This window comes from Hakea prostrata, chromosome 11 (genome assembly GCF_041222555.1).
Source record: "Hakea prostrata isolate BN-2017 chromosome 11, UWA_Hpros_2, whole genome shotgun sequence".
Lineage (NCBI taxonomy): Eukaryota > Viridiplantae > Streptophyta > Magnoliopsida > Proteales > Proteaceae > Hakea > Hakea prostrata.
In genome coordinates this window covers 22,520,539-22,539,639 of record NC_142610.1, presented here as the reverse complement: position 1 = coordinate 22,539,639, position 19,101 = coordinate 22,520,539, and the positions used below count along the sequence as shown (strand labels likewise).

Genomic DNA, 19,101 nt, shown 5'->3' with positions numbered 1-19,101 from the left:
TTTAAAGTACCATCAAAATGTCTTCCGTTTAATAAGGCACTTTCAGTGGGAGTTGTTAAAAATCATGTTTCCAGTATGGGTGTCTTATAATATTTTGATACTTTCTTTTAGTGGGAGTTGTTGTTGTTTGTTTTTATTCAACATTCTTTGACTTCACTATGAAATTTATTCATTAATAAGATGATTAATTCGTTTTCATCTTGTGTTAATGATTAAAGTAAATAGTGTAGATTTATATTTGCTACATTTGATGTTCTAATGACAATGGCGGTATTTAGCCAAAATTCTGATTTATGACGGTATTTAGTCAAGATTCAGATTTATGGCGATATTTAGCCTAAATTATGGTCAGGTTTTGATTTATGGCGGTATTTAGCCTAAATCCTGGTTAGCAATTTTGCCAATAGGCGGTTATGCCAATGGGCGGTTTTGCCAATGGGTGATTACGCCAATGGGCGGTTTTGCCATAGGCGGTTATGCCAATTGGCGGTATTGCTAAAGTCAGATATTAATGTTAGATCGATCAATGACGGTTTGCCAAATTATAATATCTGAGTATTCTACCTATGAGGTAATTCAAGGTAGGCTGATCATTGATCAGGAAAGGATCCACAAGAGGGAATGCTTTTGTGATCACATAAGGTTTTGCATTCTTTACCTCTTATATGCACCCCAAGGATTCATATCAGCGAGTTGTTAATGACTTGTAATGGCGAGATAGTTGTGTTCCGTATATTGAGGAGCATCTCCTACTGTCGTTCACATTAATTGTTTGTTGGTTGAATCAGGTTTTCTGAGTGATGAAGGATTATGGGCATTATGGCCGAATACTTAGATAAATGTACTTGTGTTAGTATAGCCCAAGTGGGAGATTGTTGGGTTTTGTGGGCTTAACTAACACTGGTCCTTTTATCTGGGCTCATATTCATTCAGGGGTATTACTGACCTTTACTATTGTGGGAGTGGTTAAAGGTTAGGGATTTATATTATAAATAACTCCTTGGGTCCCCGTAGCCGTCACACGCAATATTTGGGTTTGAGATTGTTTCCACGAACACTCAAACGAAGGATTCCAAAAGGTGAAAGGCTACGGAAGATTCAAGGAGAGTGAAGAAAGCAGAAAGCAGATCTACAACAAAACACTGAGGTATTTATTCATCTACGCTTCCGCGATTGTACTCATAACATGCTTTAATTATTATGGAAATAATATAGATCCTTAGGATCCAACATGACCCTCCTCCGCACTTTTGATGTTACCACTGCGACAACCTAACGATTTTGTGTCCGCCCTTGAGGCGTGTTGTCTGTCTGCCCTTGAGACGTGTTATGTGTCCGCCTTTGAGGCTTGTATTTTGTTCCCCTATGTGGGTGTCGGTGCTTATTTGGTGCAGTATTTGTTGCAACGTTATTTTTAAGGGTATATTGGGTTTGACCCATCCCTTACTCAGGATGACCCTGTCTATTGCATGTATGACAGTTTGGTCACTTTCCGCTCCTTGGTTCGGTGTGAACCTTGTGTTTTCATGTAGCTGTGTGTCTGTACTTTTCTTTCTTTAATGAATGAAGTACTGTTTACCCAAAAAAAAAAAAAAACTAGAGATAGGAATAGGAGGCTTAGTACACATCAATAATGGCTAAAATAGCCAATGCGGGGTTGGTTGTGTGGTAAAGATCCATACTTCTCAGTGGAGAGTGGCAGCAGACTCTGATTGAGCCACGTCATCAAAAAAGAAATCAATGATTCAATTTTAAACAATGAGGGGTTATTGTAAATATTGATCTTTTTTTTCTCTCACACTTTAATCCTTTAAAGTTTCTTAATTTACAATCTGCAATAGCCGAAGAACTCAAATGGATGCAAAACGATGGTTCAGCCCATACAAAACAAGAACTACTCAGAGATGCAAAGGAAACAAGCAATGAACATTTCCGAAGCATTTGACCAAACAATGAACAAGCATAGAATTTATCATCCATCATCCAAGTAAGAGAGAATTGGTAATGCTTACGTTTTCAAGTCGGGTTTAAGTTTGTTAACCCATCTCAATCGACAAGATTTTCCTGTTCGTGGCAAAAGACCTTTGGATCGAATGGAACTCCAATCTCTGGATCTCTTTTTTACATACTCTTTCCGTATCTCATCTTCCTCTAACATCCATGGCCCTTTCCTTATCATCATCATGTCATCCTTGCGTTTTTTCCATTCCAGAGATTCTAGACTTCCGTCGAAAACCCAGATTTCTTTTTTTCGCAGCCTTCTCTGGTTTCTTTTTAAATTTCAATCTCTAACAATTGATATCAACGAAGGAGAAGACAGTAGAGGGCGGCCTTGATCCTATTCTCACCTACACTGCTGGGGCTGAGATCGAACTGCTGCAGTGGTCCTCGTCCCAACCCAATTGGGTTGCCATTGCCTTCTCTGCCAAGTTCCAGATTCTCAAGGTTTGATTAAGAAAATTTGAATCATTTGCTGCTATTCGCATCGCAGGGTTTCTGTTAGAGCAGACTTGCCGCTTGGAAGATCTCGCCGTTGGAGTCTGTCCTGGTTATCTCTCAATTCCTACATGCCGGAGGCTGAGGCGAGGACCTGTTATTGTAAATTAAGAAAATTTTAAGGGATTAAAGTGTGAGTAAAAAATCAATATTTACAATAACCCTCATTGTTTAAATCTGAATCGTTGGTTTCTATTTTAATGACGTGGTTCAATCAGAGCCGTCGGCAATACCAGGCAGCTGCTGCCGCAAATAAAAATCCATCTTTTGAGAAATAAAATGAATCCAGAACACCCAAAAGTTGATTTCAATTAATCACAATTAATTTTACATTTATTTGATATTTTCATCTTTCTCACTACCTTGCAGAAAGCGGTGACATCAATAAATTCTTCCTTTTTTTGTCTTCTTCTTCTTCTTCTTCTTTTTTTCTTTCTTCTTCTTCTTTTCTTCTTTCTTCTTCTTCTTTTATTCTTCTACTTTTTTTCTTTATCTTTTTTCTTAATTTTTGGTAAACTTTCAAATCCATATCCGAGCTTTTTTTTTCTCACACTTTTCTACCATACACATTAGAAGTGTAATTCACTTTTGAATATTGATAAAATGAACTAGAGGTTGGTGGAAAGCAAAGAGGTGTGAGGAACCACAAATAAAGAAAGAGAAAATAAAGTTGTGAACATGTGGGTGTTGCTAAGTTACAGGTTGAGCAATAATAGCTGCAACCCTAGATCGACCTCCTTAGCCATGGTCTGGTATATTCACTGAGTCACAAATCTCACAACTCCAACTCACCAACTATTCAAACCTTCCGGCTAAAATGGAACCTACATTCAACTTACTTTCATATGGCGCTGCGATAATATCATCCCCTAAAGGGTTAATGTAGATTTCGTGCATTCTGATAGGTGTGCGATCATCTAGCTGTCTTGTTGAATGGCCGACGGGTAGTCTATTCGTAGTTGTTTGGCATCACATGCAGAACATTTAATAGACGGTTAGATAGATCCATACCCACGTTTGGCTACCGTGCTACGCAATTAATGTTCAGTACTGAACAGCCTACTCCAATTCGAAAGTGGTCTTGTCGAATGCCAGAATTGATTTGTACTGTAGATAGTTTAGTGCTTTAACGTGTACGTACTGAAGCACGACCCTATAACCCTACATACCCTGTACATGCAGAGTATTTAAGATATTTACAGGATTGTAGGCTACTCCATTTCATGAATTACTCAGCTTACCACCACTCGATCAGAACATTATTGGCAACTTGTATGATCTGTCGTGGCCCAAACGCAGCAAGACACGCCTCTGCGATGTATAAATGAATAAGAGTCTCAGAAAAGAACCCAACTGCTTCAGTCCATTTCTCATTTCAGTGCTGAAATTCTGAAAGAGACATGGCACAAGCTGCTCAAGATGCAACCTGTTCAAACAAGCCCCATGTAGCTTACCTCAGTTTTCCATTTGCAAGTCATCCACAGAGTCATATCACATTGGCCCGTCGTTTAGCGGCGGCTGCACCGGAAACAACCTTTTCGTTCTTCGGCACAGAAAAATCCAATGGTGAACTTTTTGGCAGCAGAGGTGAAGACGAAGCTACTCAAAATATTAAACGTTATGACATTGGTAGTGGGTTACCAGAAAACTATGTTTTCAGAGGGAATCCGTTGGAACCCATTGATCTTTTCATGGAGGTGGCGCTGACAAACTGTAGAAAGGGTTTGCGAGTTGCAGAAGAGAAGGAGAAGAGGAAGATTACATGTCTTATGACTGATGCTTTCCTCTGGTTTTCCGGGGAGCTTGCAGAGGAGATGGGTATCCCTTGGGTTGCAGCTACTTCCGGTGGTCCTTTCTCACTTGCCACTCATGTCTACACTGATCTAATTCGCTCCACCATTGGAGTTGCTCCAAATGGTAATCATCTCGCCCGATTTATTGATTATTTGTATGTTTTGTTAGTTAGAGAACTAACCCAGAACTAGAATATTTTAGCTGTTGTTGCAGGAAAGGAAGACGAGACACTTGATTTCATTCCAGGGCTCTCTGCATTGCGAATTCGTGACTTACCTGATGGAATTGCTCTTGGGAACTTCGAGGCTACATTTGCTCGAATAACACATCGGATGGGTCAGGAATTGCCGAGAGCTGCTGCTGTCTGCGTCAATACTTATGAGGAATTAGGTTCAGCAACGATGGATGCCATAAGATTGAAGCTTCAAAGGTGCTTATCAGTTGCACTGTTCACTTCTGAATCAAGTTTGGATAAAAATGATTGTATACCATGGTTGGATGAGCAGAAACCTGAGTCAGTGATGTATATTAGCTTTGGCACAACAGGTTTTCTACCACCAAATGAATTGGTTGCATTGGCAGAAGGACTACAAGCTAGTGGAACACCATTTCTGTGGTCTTTGAAGGACACTTCTCAATTACCAAAGGGATTCATTGAATGGATATCAGAGGACAAGATGAGGGGATTAATAGTGCCCTGGACACCTCAGTTTCGTGTTCTGCAACACAGGGCAGTTGGGGTGTTCTTGACACATTGTGGATGGAACTCTGTGCTGGAGAGTTTGATTACGGGGATGCCATTGATCTGCAGGCCATTCATAGCAGACCATCATACCAATTCTCGTTTTGTCTCTCATTTTTGGGGAATAGGTTCGCAACTTGATAATGGGGTTGTCACTAAAGAGGGTATCATTGAAGCATTGGATTTGGTTTTGGTTAAAGATGAAGGGAAGAAAATGAAGGAGAAACTTCAGGAACTTAAAGAGCTGTGCCAAATTGGAATGGGACCTAATGGTAGCCGTGCTAGGGATTTTAATACTGTGTTGCACTTACTAATTTCTTCTACCTAATCCAGCATTAGTTTGTGTTTTGTAGGTTCGGAATGTGATTGTATGATGTTTGTGTTTTAGGTCTCTTATGTTAATTAGGCTTTTAATTGAATGTAATGTAAGAAGTGACTCAAATCACTGAAGTACTAGGATTAAATTTAAGTCCTTATAAGTTCTAAGGTAGAACTTAAATTGAACGCCTCTACAGCAGAGCCAGATGGCAGGTCCGACCTTCATCCGCACTTTTGTTGTTACCACTGCGACAACCGAACGACTTTTGTGTCTGCCCTGGAGGCGTGTTGTGTGTCCGCCTTTGAGGCGTGTTGTGTATCCGCCTTCTAGGCGTGTATTTGTCCCCCTAAGTGGGTGCCTGTGTTTATTTGGTGTTGTATTTGTTGCAGCTTTCTTTCTAAGGGAATACTGGGCTTGACCCATCCCTTACTCTGGAGGACCTTATCTATTGCATGTATGACAGTTTGGTCGCATTCCGCTCTTTGGTTCGATTTGAACCTTGTGTTTTCATGCTCGTGTGTCTCTATTTTTCTTTTGTTTGTGTGTTTGTACTTTTCTTTCTTTAATAATTGAAGTGTCGTTTATCAAAAAAGAAAAAAAAAATTCTAAGGCAACCAAATTGATCGAATTTTTCAACCAAACTCACTCATGATGATCAATACTAATGCTGAAGTGATCTTATTCAAATGGGAGTAAACACAAAAACTTTTTATTTTTTATTTTATTTTTTGGTTGCCAACCCCGATTTTCAAGGCTTTGCCCTGACTAATCCGGTGTTCGACCCGGGTTGCATACTTGGTTGTGGTGGGTGAGTCTCCCAGCGGGGATTTTTTGCATCCACAAGGTTTCGATACCGGAACCTTGCTTAAGCGGACCAAGCTGCTTACCACTTGGACCAACCGCGTTGGTACAAAAACTTTTTATTAATAGAGAAAAAGTTAAACTAGAAGCCCTGCTGGTACTTTAAACTAGAAGCCCTGCTGGTACTTTCAAATGCATGTCTTCTCTTCCATATTCTTATCTTTGACTCAAGATCCATTCTTCGGGAAGCTATAAAAATGGAAGAAAGAAATGTTTCTGGGTTTGTGAAATTAGTAAGATTAGATTAATATTGATTCTTAGCCCAATTCAGGTTGATAATATTGAATCGATCTGAACTAATAGATCTTAAAACCCAGACAGTATAACTCGCCAGTTGCAATCCACATCTGGTTGAATGGGTATTTAAAAGTTTAATCTGGCAAAAGATGGGATGTTGGTTGATTCTCTGAGGATCCTTTCTCTCACCCTTTAAATTCTAATTCTCCTTTGTGCGTTTTCAAAGAAACTTTCGATTTTGTAAAGTTAATTACCATCTTATTTTTTTTGGTAATGAATTACCATCTTATTCATGTTATGTAAACTTGCATAACATTTGGAGATAGGAATAGGAGGCTTAGTACACATCAATAATGGCTAACATAGCCAATGCAGAGTTGGTTGAGTGGTAAAGATCCATACTTCTCAGAGGAGAGTGGCAGCAAACTCTAATTGAGCAACGTCCGAAACGACGGTTCAGCCCGTACAAAACAAGAACTACTCAGAGATGCAAAGGAAACATGCAATGAACATTTCCGAAGCATTTGACCAAACAATGAACAAGCATAGAAAATTTATCATCCATCATCCAAGTAAGAAAAGAATTGGTAATGCTTACGTTTTCAAGTCGGGTTTAAGCTTGTTAACCCATATGAATCGACAAGATTTTCCTGTTCGTGGCAAAAGACCTTTGGATCGAATGGAACTCCAATCTCTGGATCTCTTTTTTACATAATCTTTCAGTATATCTCGTCTTCCTCTGCCATCCATGGCCCTTTCCTTATCATCATCATGTCATCCTTGTGTTTTTTCCATTCTAGAGACTCTAGACTTTTGTCGAAAACCAAGATTTCTTTTTCTCGCAGCCTTCTCTGGTTTCTTTTTAAATTTAAATCTCTAACAATTGATATCAACGAAGGAGAAGACAGTAGAGGGCGGCCTTGATCCTATTCTCACCTACACTGCTGGGGCTGAGATCGAACTGCTGCAGTGGTCCTCGTCCCAATCCGATTGGGTTGCCATTGCCTTCTCTGGCCAAGCTCCGATTCTCAGGGTTTGATTAAGAAAGATTTGAATCATTTGCTGCTATTCGCATCGCAGGGGTCTCTCTCTTAGAGCAGACTTGCCGCTTGGAAGATCTGAGATGGTTTTATTGGGAGGGTAGGGATGCTCGAAAGAGAGGTTGGGGTCTGACCTGATCTCGCCGTTGGTTCTCTCTCAATTCCTATATGCCGGAGGCTGAGACGAGGACCTGTTATTGCAAATTAAGAAAACTGTAAGGGATTAAAGTGTGAGTAAAAAATCAATATTTACAATAACCCCTCATTGTTTAAATATGAATCTTTGATTTTTATCTCAATGATGTGGCTCAATCAGAGCCGTCGAGGCAGTTGCTGCCGCAAATAAAATCCATCTTTTGAGAGATAAAATGAATCCAGAACACACAAAAGTTGATTTCAATTAATGACAACTAATTTTACATTTATTTGATATTTTCATCTTTCTCACTACCTTGCAGAAAGCAGTGACATCAATAAAATTTTTTTCTTTCTTTTTTCTTAATTTTTGGTAAACTTTCAAATCCAGATCCTTTATGAACTTTTTTTTTTCTCACACTTTTCTACCACTTTTTTGGTAAATACAACTTTCTACCACACATATTGGAAGTGTAATTCACTTTTGAATGTTGATAAAATGAACTAGAGGTTGGTCAAAGAGGTGTGAGGAACCACAAATAAAGAAAGAAAAAATAAAGTTGTGAACATCTGGGTGTTGCTAAGTTACAGGTTGAGCAACAATAATAGCTGCAACCTTGGATCGACCTCCTTAACCATGGTCTAGTATATTCATTGAGTCACAAATCTCACAACTCCAAGTCACCAACTATTCAAACCTTCCGGCTAAAATGGAACCTACATTCAACTTATTTTCATATGGTGCCATGATAATATCATCCCCTAAAGGGTTAATGTAGATCGCGTGCATTCAGATAGGTGTGCGACCATCTAGCTGTCTTGTTGGATGGCCAACGGGTAGTCTGTTCGTAGCTGTTTGGTATCACATGCAGAACATTCAATAGACAGTTAGATAGATGCATACCCACGTTTGGCTACAGTGTTGCGCAATTAATGCTCAGTATTGAACTGCCTACTAAGTCTAAAGTGGTCTTGATCACCCATTTTGTTTTTTTTTTCTTTCTGGATTTCAATAGTGTAGTTCAAAAAGTAAACAAAAGAAGAAAACCAAAGTGAATGCCAAAATTGATTCGTACTATAGGTAGTTCAGTGCTTTAATGCGTAGTACTGAAGCAAGACCCTATGATCGAAAAAGCTTGGATCCTTTAATGCACAGGATCATCAAGCCAGAATTTCGATCGAAATTCCGATCCCACCGCCCAAAGTGAATTGCTTGATGGTCCTGGGCATCCAAGCAAGGTCCCCCTATGACCCTAGATACCTGATGCAGAGTATCTAAGATATTTATAGGATTGTAGGCTCCACCATTCATGCACGGCTTTCGTCTGTTACTCAGCTTCCATTCAAAGCATTATTGGCAACTTTTATGATCTGTCGTGGCCAAAACGCAGCAAGACACGCCTCTGCGATGTATAAATGATAAGAGTCTCAGCAAAGAACCCAGCTGCTTCAGTTCATTTCTTAATTCAGTGGTGCTGAAATTCTGAAATAGCCATGGCACAAGCTGTTCAGGATGCAACCTCCTCAAACAAATCCCATGTAGCTTATCTCGTTTTTCCATTTTCAAGTCATCCACTGAGTCATATCACATTTGCCCGTCGATTAGCGGCGGCGGCACCGGAAACAACCTTTTCGTTCTTCAGCACAGAAAAATCCAATGGTGAACTTTTTGGCAGCAGAGGTGAAGACGAAGCTCCTCAAAATATTAAACGTTATGACATTGGTAGTGGGTTACCAGAAAACTATGTTTTCAGAGGGAATCCGTTGGAACCCATTGATCTTTTCATGGAGGTGGCGCTGACAAACTGTAGAAAGGGTTTGCGAGTTGCAGAAGAGAAGGAGAACAGGAAGATTACATGCCTCATGAGTGATGCTTTCCTCTGGTTTTCTGGGGAGCTTGCAGAGGAGATGGGTATCCCTTGGGTTGCAGCTTTTGCCGGTGGTCCTTTCTCACTTGCCACTCATGTCTACACTGATCTAATTCGCTCCACCATTGGAGTTGCTCCAAATGGTAATCATTTCGCCCGATTTATTGATTATTTGTTTGTTTTGTTAGTTAGAGAACTAACCCAGAACTAGAATATTTTAGCTGTTGTTGCAGGAAAGGAAGATGAGACGCTTGATTTCATTCCAGGGCTCTCTGCATTGCGAATTCGTGACTTACCTGATGGAATTGCTTCTGGGAACTTCGAGGCTACATTTGCTCGAATAACACATCGGATGGGTCAGGAATTGCCGAGAGCTGCTGCTGTCTGCGTCAATACTTATGAGGAATTAGGTTCAGCAACGATGGATGCCATAAGATTGAAGCTTCAAATGTGCTTATCAGTTGCACTGTTCACACCTGATCAATCAAGTTTGGATAAAAATGATTGTATGCCATGGTTGGATGAGCAGAAACCTGAGTCAGTGATGTATATTAGCTTTGGCACAACAGGTTTTCTACCACCAAATGAATTGGTTGCATTGGCAGAAGGACTACAAGCAAGTGGAACACCATTTCTATGGTCTTTGAAGGACACTAGTCAATTACCAAAGGGATTCATTGAATGGATATCAGAGGACAAGATGAGGGGATTAATAGTGCCCTGGACACCTCAGTTTCGTGTTCTGCAACACAGCGCAGTTGGGGTGTTCTTGACACATTGTGGATGGAACTCTGTGCTGGAGAGTTTGATTACGGGGATGCCATTGATCTGCAGGCCATTCATAGCAGACCATCATACCAATTCTCGTTTTGTCTCTCATTTTTGGGGAATAGGTTCGCAACTTGATAATGGGGTTGTCACTAAAGAGGGTATCATTGAAGCATTGGATTTGGTTTTGGTTAAAGATGAAGGGAAGAAAATGAAGGAGAAACTTCAGGAACTTAAAGAGCTGTGCCAAATTGGAATGGGACCTAATGGTAGCTGTGCTATGAATTTTAATACTGTGTTGCACTTACTTTCTTCTACCTAATCCAGCATTAGTTTAGATTTGGATTTGGGTTAATGTAAGAGGTTTGTGTTTTGTAGGTTCGATTATTGTGATTGTATGAGGTTTGTGTTTTAGGTCTCTTATGCATGGGGATGCTTATGTCGTTAATTAGGCTTTTAATTGAATGTAATGTAATAAGTGATTCAAATCACTGAAGTAGGATTAAATTTAAGTCCCTCTTATAAGTTCTAAGGCATCCAAATTGATCGAATTTTCAACTAAACTCACTCATGATGATCGATACTAATGCTCAAGTGATATTACTCAAAATCTTTTTATTAATAGAGATAATTAATGTCATTAAGTTGCGAGAGCCATGTATGAAAAAGTTATCTTACCAGTTACCCCCCCCCACACACACACACACAAAAAGAAAAGCTAAATTGTAGCGGATGTGTGAATGGGTTTGATGAATGGCTCTGAGACAAACATGTGGGGATGTCCACAGAGTCATCCAGCCACGGAGTGGTAGTAGGCCATGATGTCGAGCTTAGAATTTACAAAGTCACTTTTGCTAGTTTATCGGCCACAACATTGGCCATTCTAAGAATACAAGTAAAACTACAACTCACAAATTGAGATGCCAAGAAGAGCCCAACTTGGCTAGGAGGATCTTGATAGAATGAGCCCAACGATGATCACTTTTGAGGGATAAAATTAATTCAGAATACTCAAAAATTGTTTTTTATTAATGACAATTAATTTTACATTTATTAGATATTTTCATTTTTTTTCAGGGCCTTGTGAAGAGTGGTGATATCATTAAATTCTTCCTTTGGTGATATCATTAAAGTCTTCCTTACTTTCTTTAGTCGTGTACAACAACCAACACCACACAAGCCTGGGCTGGGCCTACCCCCATCCCTAGAGGAGACAACATATGAGAGTTCAATCATTTATGTATGATTTCTCGTCCACTCAACTTTCCAATACATGGGGTTTCGAAGAGAAAAAACTTTTTTTGGGCCCCAAGCTGACCTAATAAGTTCTATTCGATTATTCTTTCCTATTCCTTGTTTTAAAAACCACCGGGCAACCCATTATTATTTGGAAATTTTATTAAAAAACAAATTCAATTCTTATTCTATTTTTTCTATTTCTCAACCCAACTTTATTTATTTACACCACAATTCATTCTATTCTGATTATAGATTTGTATTAATGACAATTAATTTTACAAAAACACGATGTAAGAATAAGCTAAGATGGTGCCCATTGAACTGAACCCAATGAACGAGGTTATTTTAGATTTTAAAATCTTATCTGGGTCACCATATCTGTTTATATCTCAAGAAACAAATTAAGAGGTGATCCTTTTCTCCAGAATCTCATTGTGAGTGACCCGAATTTACTTTTCTCAATTCACAAAACACTAAAGTGAGGGTTTGAGATTGAGAACTAGGAATTTGGTTATGATTTTGGAGAGCTTCTGGAGGGATAAGAATGGAGACAAATATAGTTACACTAGTGGTAGGGGAAGAGAGAAGGCAAGAGAAAAAAAATGAATGTAATAGGGTTTGATTTAAAAAATAGTCTCTCTTTTGTACATCATGAACTTGCAATACCTTTTTAAGTTAATTTTACAAATACTTGTCAGTGTTCTAATCTCATACACCATATGCAAATTTGTTGTAGGCCATATAGTAAAGGTTGTCATGATTTCCATACAACTATTGAATCTTTATTTTGAATTTTTAACATGATATAAACTACACTATTCTTAATAAGATTCTCTATAATTTGAATATTTGGAGTCTTAACATGATATAATCTAAACAACTCTTGATTAGATTCTCTAAAATCTTAATTATGCTTGGATGATGCTTTCTTGTTTGCTGATGTGGGTACTTCTTCCATCACCATCGGAAAGTGGCACGTGATATTTTTGAGATTCAACTGTTATGAATTCCTGTGCTTTTTTGAGCACATCGTTTACCTTATAGAGGTGGATGAGGAAATACCCGTCATCCCAAAATACCAAAAGATTGGATACCATCAAAATCTTTTGAAAATGCAACAAAAACTAAATCACATTTATATCCACAGAAGGCCTTACAATTGATGAGTTTAATGAATACAAAACAAAAGACTCTCCTTTGATCAACATGGATGGTGTTCATGAATTGTTCTTTGAGCTGCTAGAAGCATTAGATGGTTGCTGAGGCTGGTTCCCGAAAGCGATTGCTGCATGCCTTTTCTCAACTTCAGCTTGTGTCTCACATATTTGCTTTTTCAGTTCATTGATGATCTTCGTGCACCCATGAACTGGATCTGCAATCCTTGCTTGAGCCTCGGAGTACATGGACGTTATCGTTGTAGCTCTTTGACTGTGTTCAGCAACCTGAAGAATTAAATGGAGGCAATAGATTATTAAGATCTGTTAGCATCACTAATCACATTTGTGTTACAATGTCTTCTATCAAAATTTTAGTTACCTGAAGGACTTTGGCAATGTTTCTACCACCAAAATGTTTGTGAAACAGATCAAATTTCTCTTGTTCATCAGGAGTAAAATAAGCTGCAAAAATACAGTTCTCTTGGCATTTCCTCCCAAAGTAGTTGCAGGCTGCACAACGGTAACTCATGTTGAACTATTTGAAGAGCAAGGATTGTAGAGATGTATGGCAACAGAAATGTGATTTTGCTTTTGGTAGTAAAAAAATTTTGGATACAAATAGATGAAAGTTTGACAGTCTTATGTTGTATTGTACAATCAGGAAGAATCCAAGATTTACAAAGTTAGATTTCTAATGAATTTACCCTATATGCAAACTCATCAACATTAGAATAAAACTGTTCAATGTATGTGAAGTTTTAATTCGAATCTGATTTTTCTTGATATCCCTTGTGGTAACTCCAAGGCAATTTGCTGCCTAAGTATCTACTTTCCTTTAACACCACAGCAGATTCCTGAATATGAAAGAGTCACCTCTTCTTTCTATTCTTATCAAACCTACAGTGCATGTGTGTGTATACAATGGTTTTTTTTTGGGTAAATATCACTTACCTCCCCTCTTAGCTGGACAAATAGCACTTACACCCCCTCTTAGTTGGATAATATCCTTACCTCCCCTCTTACCTGCATATTCCCCTCCCCTCTGTACTTTCCGTTGTTTCTTTTCCGTTTTTTTCTAACCCCACTCCCTTGGCTTTTTTTTTTTAAACCCTTTTCGTCTCCCCTCGTTATCTTTCCCTTTAATTTTTATCCACCTTGTTATCTTTCTTTTTTTGCCCCTCCTTTTTTTTTTTTTTTTTTAATTTGTGAAACAATTAAAAAACCGTCTCTATCGTAATTAAATGCATTAAAAGGTATGTTGATAATTCCGTCTCTTTTTGGTTTTTTTGTTTGATACTTTAAAATAAAATAGGGGTTGTTGCTTTATTTGATTTTGGGTTTTTTGTGTTTGGTTTTCTTATTTTTTGGGGTTTGTTTTCTTGGGTGTGCGGGTTTTTTTTTGCGGTGTTTGGGGTTTTGTATTTCGGTTTTTCCGATGTTCATGGGGAGGTGTTTGATTTCTGGTGGGGGGGTTTTCCCTGGGTGGTCTTGTCCTGGGGGGTGTGTTTCCCTTTTTTTTTGTGTGGAAAAACTTCATTCATGAATTTGAAAGGAAATACAGACACATCAAAGGAAAGAAAGAAATACAAAAGATAAATGCATGAAAAGACAAGGTTCGATCCGAATCAAGGACTAAAAATTGACCAAATGTCATACATGCAATAGACAAGATCACCCTGACTAAGGAATGTGTATATACACTAGTTTATGGCTACCAATACCTTGACTACAAATTTGTAGGCACTTGAATTTTCTACTTCGGCAAAACCAAATATATATTTGAAGGCTTAATCCATTGTATGATTTAAACCATATCAAGTAATAATAGAATAGATAACACAAATAAATTTTGTGGAGTTTCTAAGTTTTAAGTTTAATGAAACAAAACATTTGCTTCATGATCATATCAATGAATAACCATAAACATGACCAAACAATAACTTGTATATATTCATCAGATGAAATTATAGATCAATTTCCCACTAATATTCTTATGATAATTGAATAGAACTACATGATAGATTCTCAATTTGACAAGAAGAGCCAAACCAGAATGTCTAAGTAGAATAACATGACTAATAATTTGTAGGATGTAAGATTTACCTCTAGCCACATCTTTGACAAAGGTGTCACCAATCCCAAGTGCTCTAAATCACTCTGTAAATTGCACCCGAAGTAATGGATAAATTTGAAAAGAAAAGTGCATTATTTTGAAATGCCTCACACCGATTGACATTGTCGAGAAAATAAAGATAGAGAGATGGCAAAGATTGCAGACTGAACTCAATATCTGACGAGTTATTCACATATGAGCGTGTGAGTTGGATCTATATGATCATGAACGCCTATGCGTTCACATTACATGCGTGGAATTGATTGTGTTTCATATGATCTAATATGCTAAGAATCCAATGTCCTCCTAAATTTGGATATGCTAACCCTCCTTTGCATGTCAATTTTTGAAAAAGACGTTTTTTTTTTTGGTTGCCAACTCCGATTTCCAAGGCTTTGCCCTGACTAATCCGGTGTTCGACCCGCTTCGCACACCTGGCTGTGGTGGGTGAGTCTCCCAGCGGAATTTTTTGCATCCACAAGGTTTGGATACCGGAACCTTGCTTAAGCGGACCAAGCTGCTTACCACTTGGACCAACCCCGTTGGCCCGTTGGTTGAAAAAGACATTTTTACCATTTAAAATACTTTGCAAAATCCAACAAGATCTTTTTGGGGGCAAATTGAAAAACCCACTTTTGCAGATTATCTGGCTGGATTCATGGCAAGTCATTTAAAAAATAATAATTTATGGCAATTAATATGTATCAATTAATAAAGTCATAAATTACTGAAGAAATATAAAAAAGGATAAAAGTTGATCATTTACAGTTAATAAATGCATTTTAAGTTTATACAACCAATTAACAAAGGGAGATGAAAAGTTGAAGGGTTTTTAAATATTTTATTTTATTCAATTTAGTTTAATTTTTCTTTGTGCGTTTGTGTGCGTTGGGGGGGGGGGAGGATGTGGATCATCTCTCTTTCCTGATCGGGAGCACTTTGTGCTTCTTTTATGGTTTTACAATTAAAAATTAACTATGGCCTACAAGTAAAAAATAATAAAATATTTAAAAATAAATAAATCTCATCACCTTACCTTGTGAGCCACCTTATAATTTGTGGTCAACAACCGTCAGGAAAGACGGTCCAAACTCGTGGGGGAAGGGGTTATTAGATTTTATTTGTGCCTACACATCATCCAAGAGAATGATATGTGGAAAAAAGGACCCAAAGGGTTTACATTTGCAGAGGCTTTTAAAGGATTCACGTAAAAATATTGAATCTTTATTTGGATTTTTAACATAATATAATCTAGAATATTCTTAATTAGAATCTCTAAAATTTGATTATTTGGATTTTTAAGATTATATAATCTAAACAACTCTTTGATTAGATTCTCTAAGTTCTAGATTATCCTCGGGTGATTTTTTTTCGTTTGCTGATGCTGGTACTTCTTGCGCGACTATCGGAATGTGACACGTGATATTTTTTAGATTCAACTATTTTGAATTTTCTCGCCTTTATTAACATATCCTTTACTTTATAGAGGTGGATGAAGGAATATGACTCGTCCCAAATCGCCGAAAAATAAAATACCATTAAATTCTTTTTTAAAATGCAGCCAAAATAAATCACATTTGCGTACACAAAAGCACCTTACAATGGATGAGTCTATTAGATGCAAAAACAGAAGACTCTCCTCTGATCAACATGGGTGTTGTATCATGAATTGTTCTTTGTGCTGCTAGAAGCATCAGATGGGTGTTGAGGCTGGTTCCCTATAGTGCCTGCTAGGTTGGCACAGAAGGCAATTGCTAGACGTGTCTTCTCAACTTCATCTTGTGTGTCACGTATCTGCTTCTTCAATTCATTGATGATCTTTGTGCACCCATGAACTGGATCTGCATTCCTTGCTCTAGCCTCAAAGTACATAGTTGCAATTGTTGCTACTCTTTGACTGGCCTCAACGTCCTGAAGAATTAAATGGAGGTAATAGATTATTAAGAAGATCTGTTAACATCACTAATCACATCTGGACTACAATGTCTTCTATCAAAATTTTAGTTACCTGAAGGATTTTCGCAATGTTTCTGGCACCAAAATATTTGTGAAGCAAATCAAATTTCTCTTGTTCATCAGAAGGAAGATAAGGTGCAAATATACAATCTTCTGGGCATTTCCTCCTAAAGTAAGCGCAGGCTGCACAACGGTAACTCATGTTGAAATATTCAAAGTCCAAGGATTATAGAGATGTATGGCACAGAAATGTGATTTTGTGTTTGGTAGTAAACAATTTTGGGTATAAATAGATGAAAGTTTGACAGCCTTATGCTGTATTGTATAATCTGGAAGAATCCAAGATTTACAAAGTTAGATTTCTAATCTGTGTCATCAGTTGAATTTTCCTTATATGCAAACTCATCAATATGAACTCAATAAAAATGTTCAATGTATGTGAAGTTTTAATTTCAATGTAATCTGATTCTCATTGAAATCTGGGTTGGTAACTCCAAGGCTAATTGTTGCGATGTAGCTACTGATCTACTAATCCATCATCGGCAACCTACTGATTGTTGATTATGATCATTTGGAAGCATGACCATATGAGTTATTTCTCTTTTTTCTATGTAAAACTGTGGAAACCAGCTGATATATATGGCGATCCTTATTAGTAGCTCTAATCGTCATGGCCGCATGACCATATAATCATCCTTTTGTTTTATATTTTTTCTTTACCAATTCAGTGAAGCCATTGGGTATATCCATTGAAAGTTGCATGGGTAGTGGTGCGGTTGGATTTGCTCTATTTTGGAGCGAAACAAACTAGGTTTTCACCTGGTAAACACAGCATCGATCAGTTCCAGAAGACTAAAATATTGTTGTTAGGAAGTAATTTGTGCATGATCGCACGTAGTTTTTCAAATTAGGTTTTTTTTTTTTTTTTAACCTTTGCTTTTAACTTAATAATGTTGAATTCATAAATTCCAATATAACAATCCCATTGATTCTGGAAAAGATCTGGTCTATTAGGGTGTGGTTCAACTTGTATTGTTGCTTATTGTAATGAATAAGGACTATCATTTTTGCTTTGTTTGCATTTCTGATTCGGAAGTGGCTTTCTGAGTTCAGTTCTTCAGTGTTTCTTCTAGGGCCATCTCACCATTATTACACTCCAAGATTTGCACTTTCAAGAGCCATGTTTTACAAGACTCCCCAAAAGATTACAATCTTTATTTGGATTCTTAACACGATACAATGTAGAAGATAATTTTGATGTGCTCTTTCAATTAATTTTTCTAAAATTTGCTGATGTGGGTGCCTCCATGCGACTGTTGGAAGGTGAGATGTGATATTTTGAGATTCAACGGTTATGAACTCCCCTGCCTTTGTAATCACATCCTTTACCTTGTAAATTAAGATGGACAATAGAATACCACTTGTCCCAAAATACCCAGAGACCAAATAACATTGAAATGTTTCTAAAAATGTAGCCAATGCTAAACCACACTTGCAAATTGAAGAAGCAGTAGAAATATATGGTAGCTGCTGCCTCCAACTTTATTTATTCAATCAAGGATACAAGCAGCTCCTTAAAACTGACAGAGTTTTGGATGCAAAAACATAAGACTCTAATTTAATCAACAATGGTGGTGTTCATGGGTTATTCAACTAGAGCAACAATGGATCAAGGACATAAGAAGCGACTTAAAACTGAAAGAGTTTTGGATGCAAAAACATAAGACTCTTCTTTGATCAACAAGGGTGGCGTTCATGGATTGTTCTTTGAGCTGCTAGAAGCATCAAATGATTGCTGAGGCTGCTTCCCAGTAACACCAGCTCCATAGAACAAATGGTGATTGCTACAGGTCTTCTCAACTTCAGCAATAGTGTGTCACGTATCTACTTTCTCAATTCACTCAACATCTTTATGTACCCATGAACTGGATCTGCGTTCATTTCTGAGCTTCAAAGTACATAGTTGCCATTGTTGTAGCTCTCTGAACGACTTCAAGTTCCTGAAGAATAAGATGAAGGCAATAGATTATTATCGTCTCTTAGCATCACTAAACACATTTATACTACAATATCTTCCATCAAAATTTCTAGCTACCTAGCTTAAGGACTTTTGCAATGTTTTGGCACCAAAAAGTTTGTGAAGGAGATCAATTTTTTTTTTTTTTTTTTTTGGTTCATTTGGAGGAAAATAAGGTGCAAAAATAGAGTCTTCTTGGCATTTCCTCCTAACATTGGTGCAAACTGCACAACAGTAACTCATGTTGAACTATTCAAAAGCCAATGAATATAGAAGTGTATGGCAACAGAAATGTGATTTTGCTTTTGGTAGTAAAACAATTTTGGATAAATAGATGAAAGTTTGGCACAACTTTATGG

At 37.8% G+C, this 19,101-nt stretch overlaps 2 protein-coding genes and 2 pseudogenes across 4 annotated transcripts; 2 read left to right on the top strand and 2 right to left on the bottom strand.

The window, feature by feature from the left end:
- Window positions 1-3,863: 3,863 nt before the first annotated feature.
- On the top strand, window positions 3,864-5,867 carry LOC149000937 (anthocyanidin 3-O-glucosyltransferase 7-like). Of its 2 annotated transcripts, none has more exons than XM_089140188.1 (2): window positions 3,864-4,413; window positions 4,504-5,867. In XM_089140188.1, the coding sequence occupies exons 1-2, from the start codon at window positions 3,897-3,899 to the stop codon at window positions 5,358-5,360; spliced, it is 1,374 nt and encodes a 457-aa protein (XP_088996314.1). In that variant the 5' UTR covers window positions 3,864-3,896; the 3' UTR covers window positions 5,361-5,867. The 2 variants fall into 2 exon arrangements, with proteins under 2 accessions (XP_088996314.1, XP_088996313.1); XM_089140187.1 differs by having other exon boundaries at window positions 4,492-5,866.
- Window positions 5,868-9,050: 3,183 nt separating this feature from the next.
- LOC149000936 (anthocyanidin 3-O-glucosyltransferase 7-like) lies at window positions 9,051-10,837 on the top strand. Of its 2 annotated transcripts, none has more exons than XM_089140152.1 (2): window positions 9,051-9,635; window positions 9,726-10,837. In XM_089140152.1, exons 1-2 carry the CDS (start codon window positions 9,119-9,121, stop codon window positions 10,580-10,582), a joined length of 1,374 nt encoding a protein of 457 aa, XP_088996278.1. In that variant the 5' UTR covers window positions 9,051-9,118; the 3' UTR covers window positions 10,583-10,837. The 2 variants fall into 2 exon arrangements, with proteins under 2 accessions (XP_088996278.1, XP_088996277.1); XM_089140151.1 differs by having other exon boundaries at window positions 9,714-10,837.
- Window positions 10,838-12,716: 1,879 nt separating this feature from the next.
- On the bottom strand, window positions 12,717-13,185 carry LOC149000935 (LOB domain-containing protein 24 pseudogene; annotated as a pseudogene).
- A 3,246-nt stretch (window positions 13,186-16,431) lies between these two features.
- LOC149000934 (LOB domain-containing protein 24 pseudogene) lies at window positions 16,432-16,927 on the bottom strand (annotated as a pseudogene).
- Window positions 16,928-19,101: the final 2,174 nt, after the last annotated feature.

Bases quoted from the DNA above. Each gene is read 5' to 3' on its own strand.
- LOC149000937 (XM_089140187.1), top strand. From the start codon at position 3,897: ATGGCACAAGCTGCTCAAGATGCAACCTGTTCAAACAAGCCCCATGTA. The intron at 4,414-4,491 runs GTAATCATCTCG...AGAATATTTTAG, and splicing joins CATTGGAGTTGCTCCAAATG to CTGTTGTTGCAGGAAAGGAA.
- LOC149000936 (XM_089140151.1), top strand. From the start codon at position 9,119: ATGGCACAAGCTGTTCAGGATGCAACCTCCTCAAACAAATCCCATGTA. The intron at 9,636-9,713 runs GTAATCATTTCG...AGAATATTTTAG, and splicing joins CATTGGAGTTGCTCCAAATG to CTGTTGTTGCAGGAAAGGAA.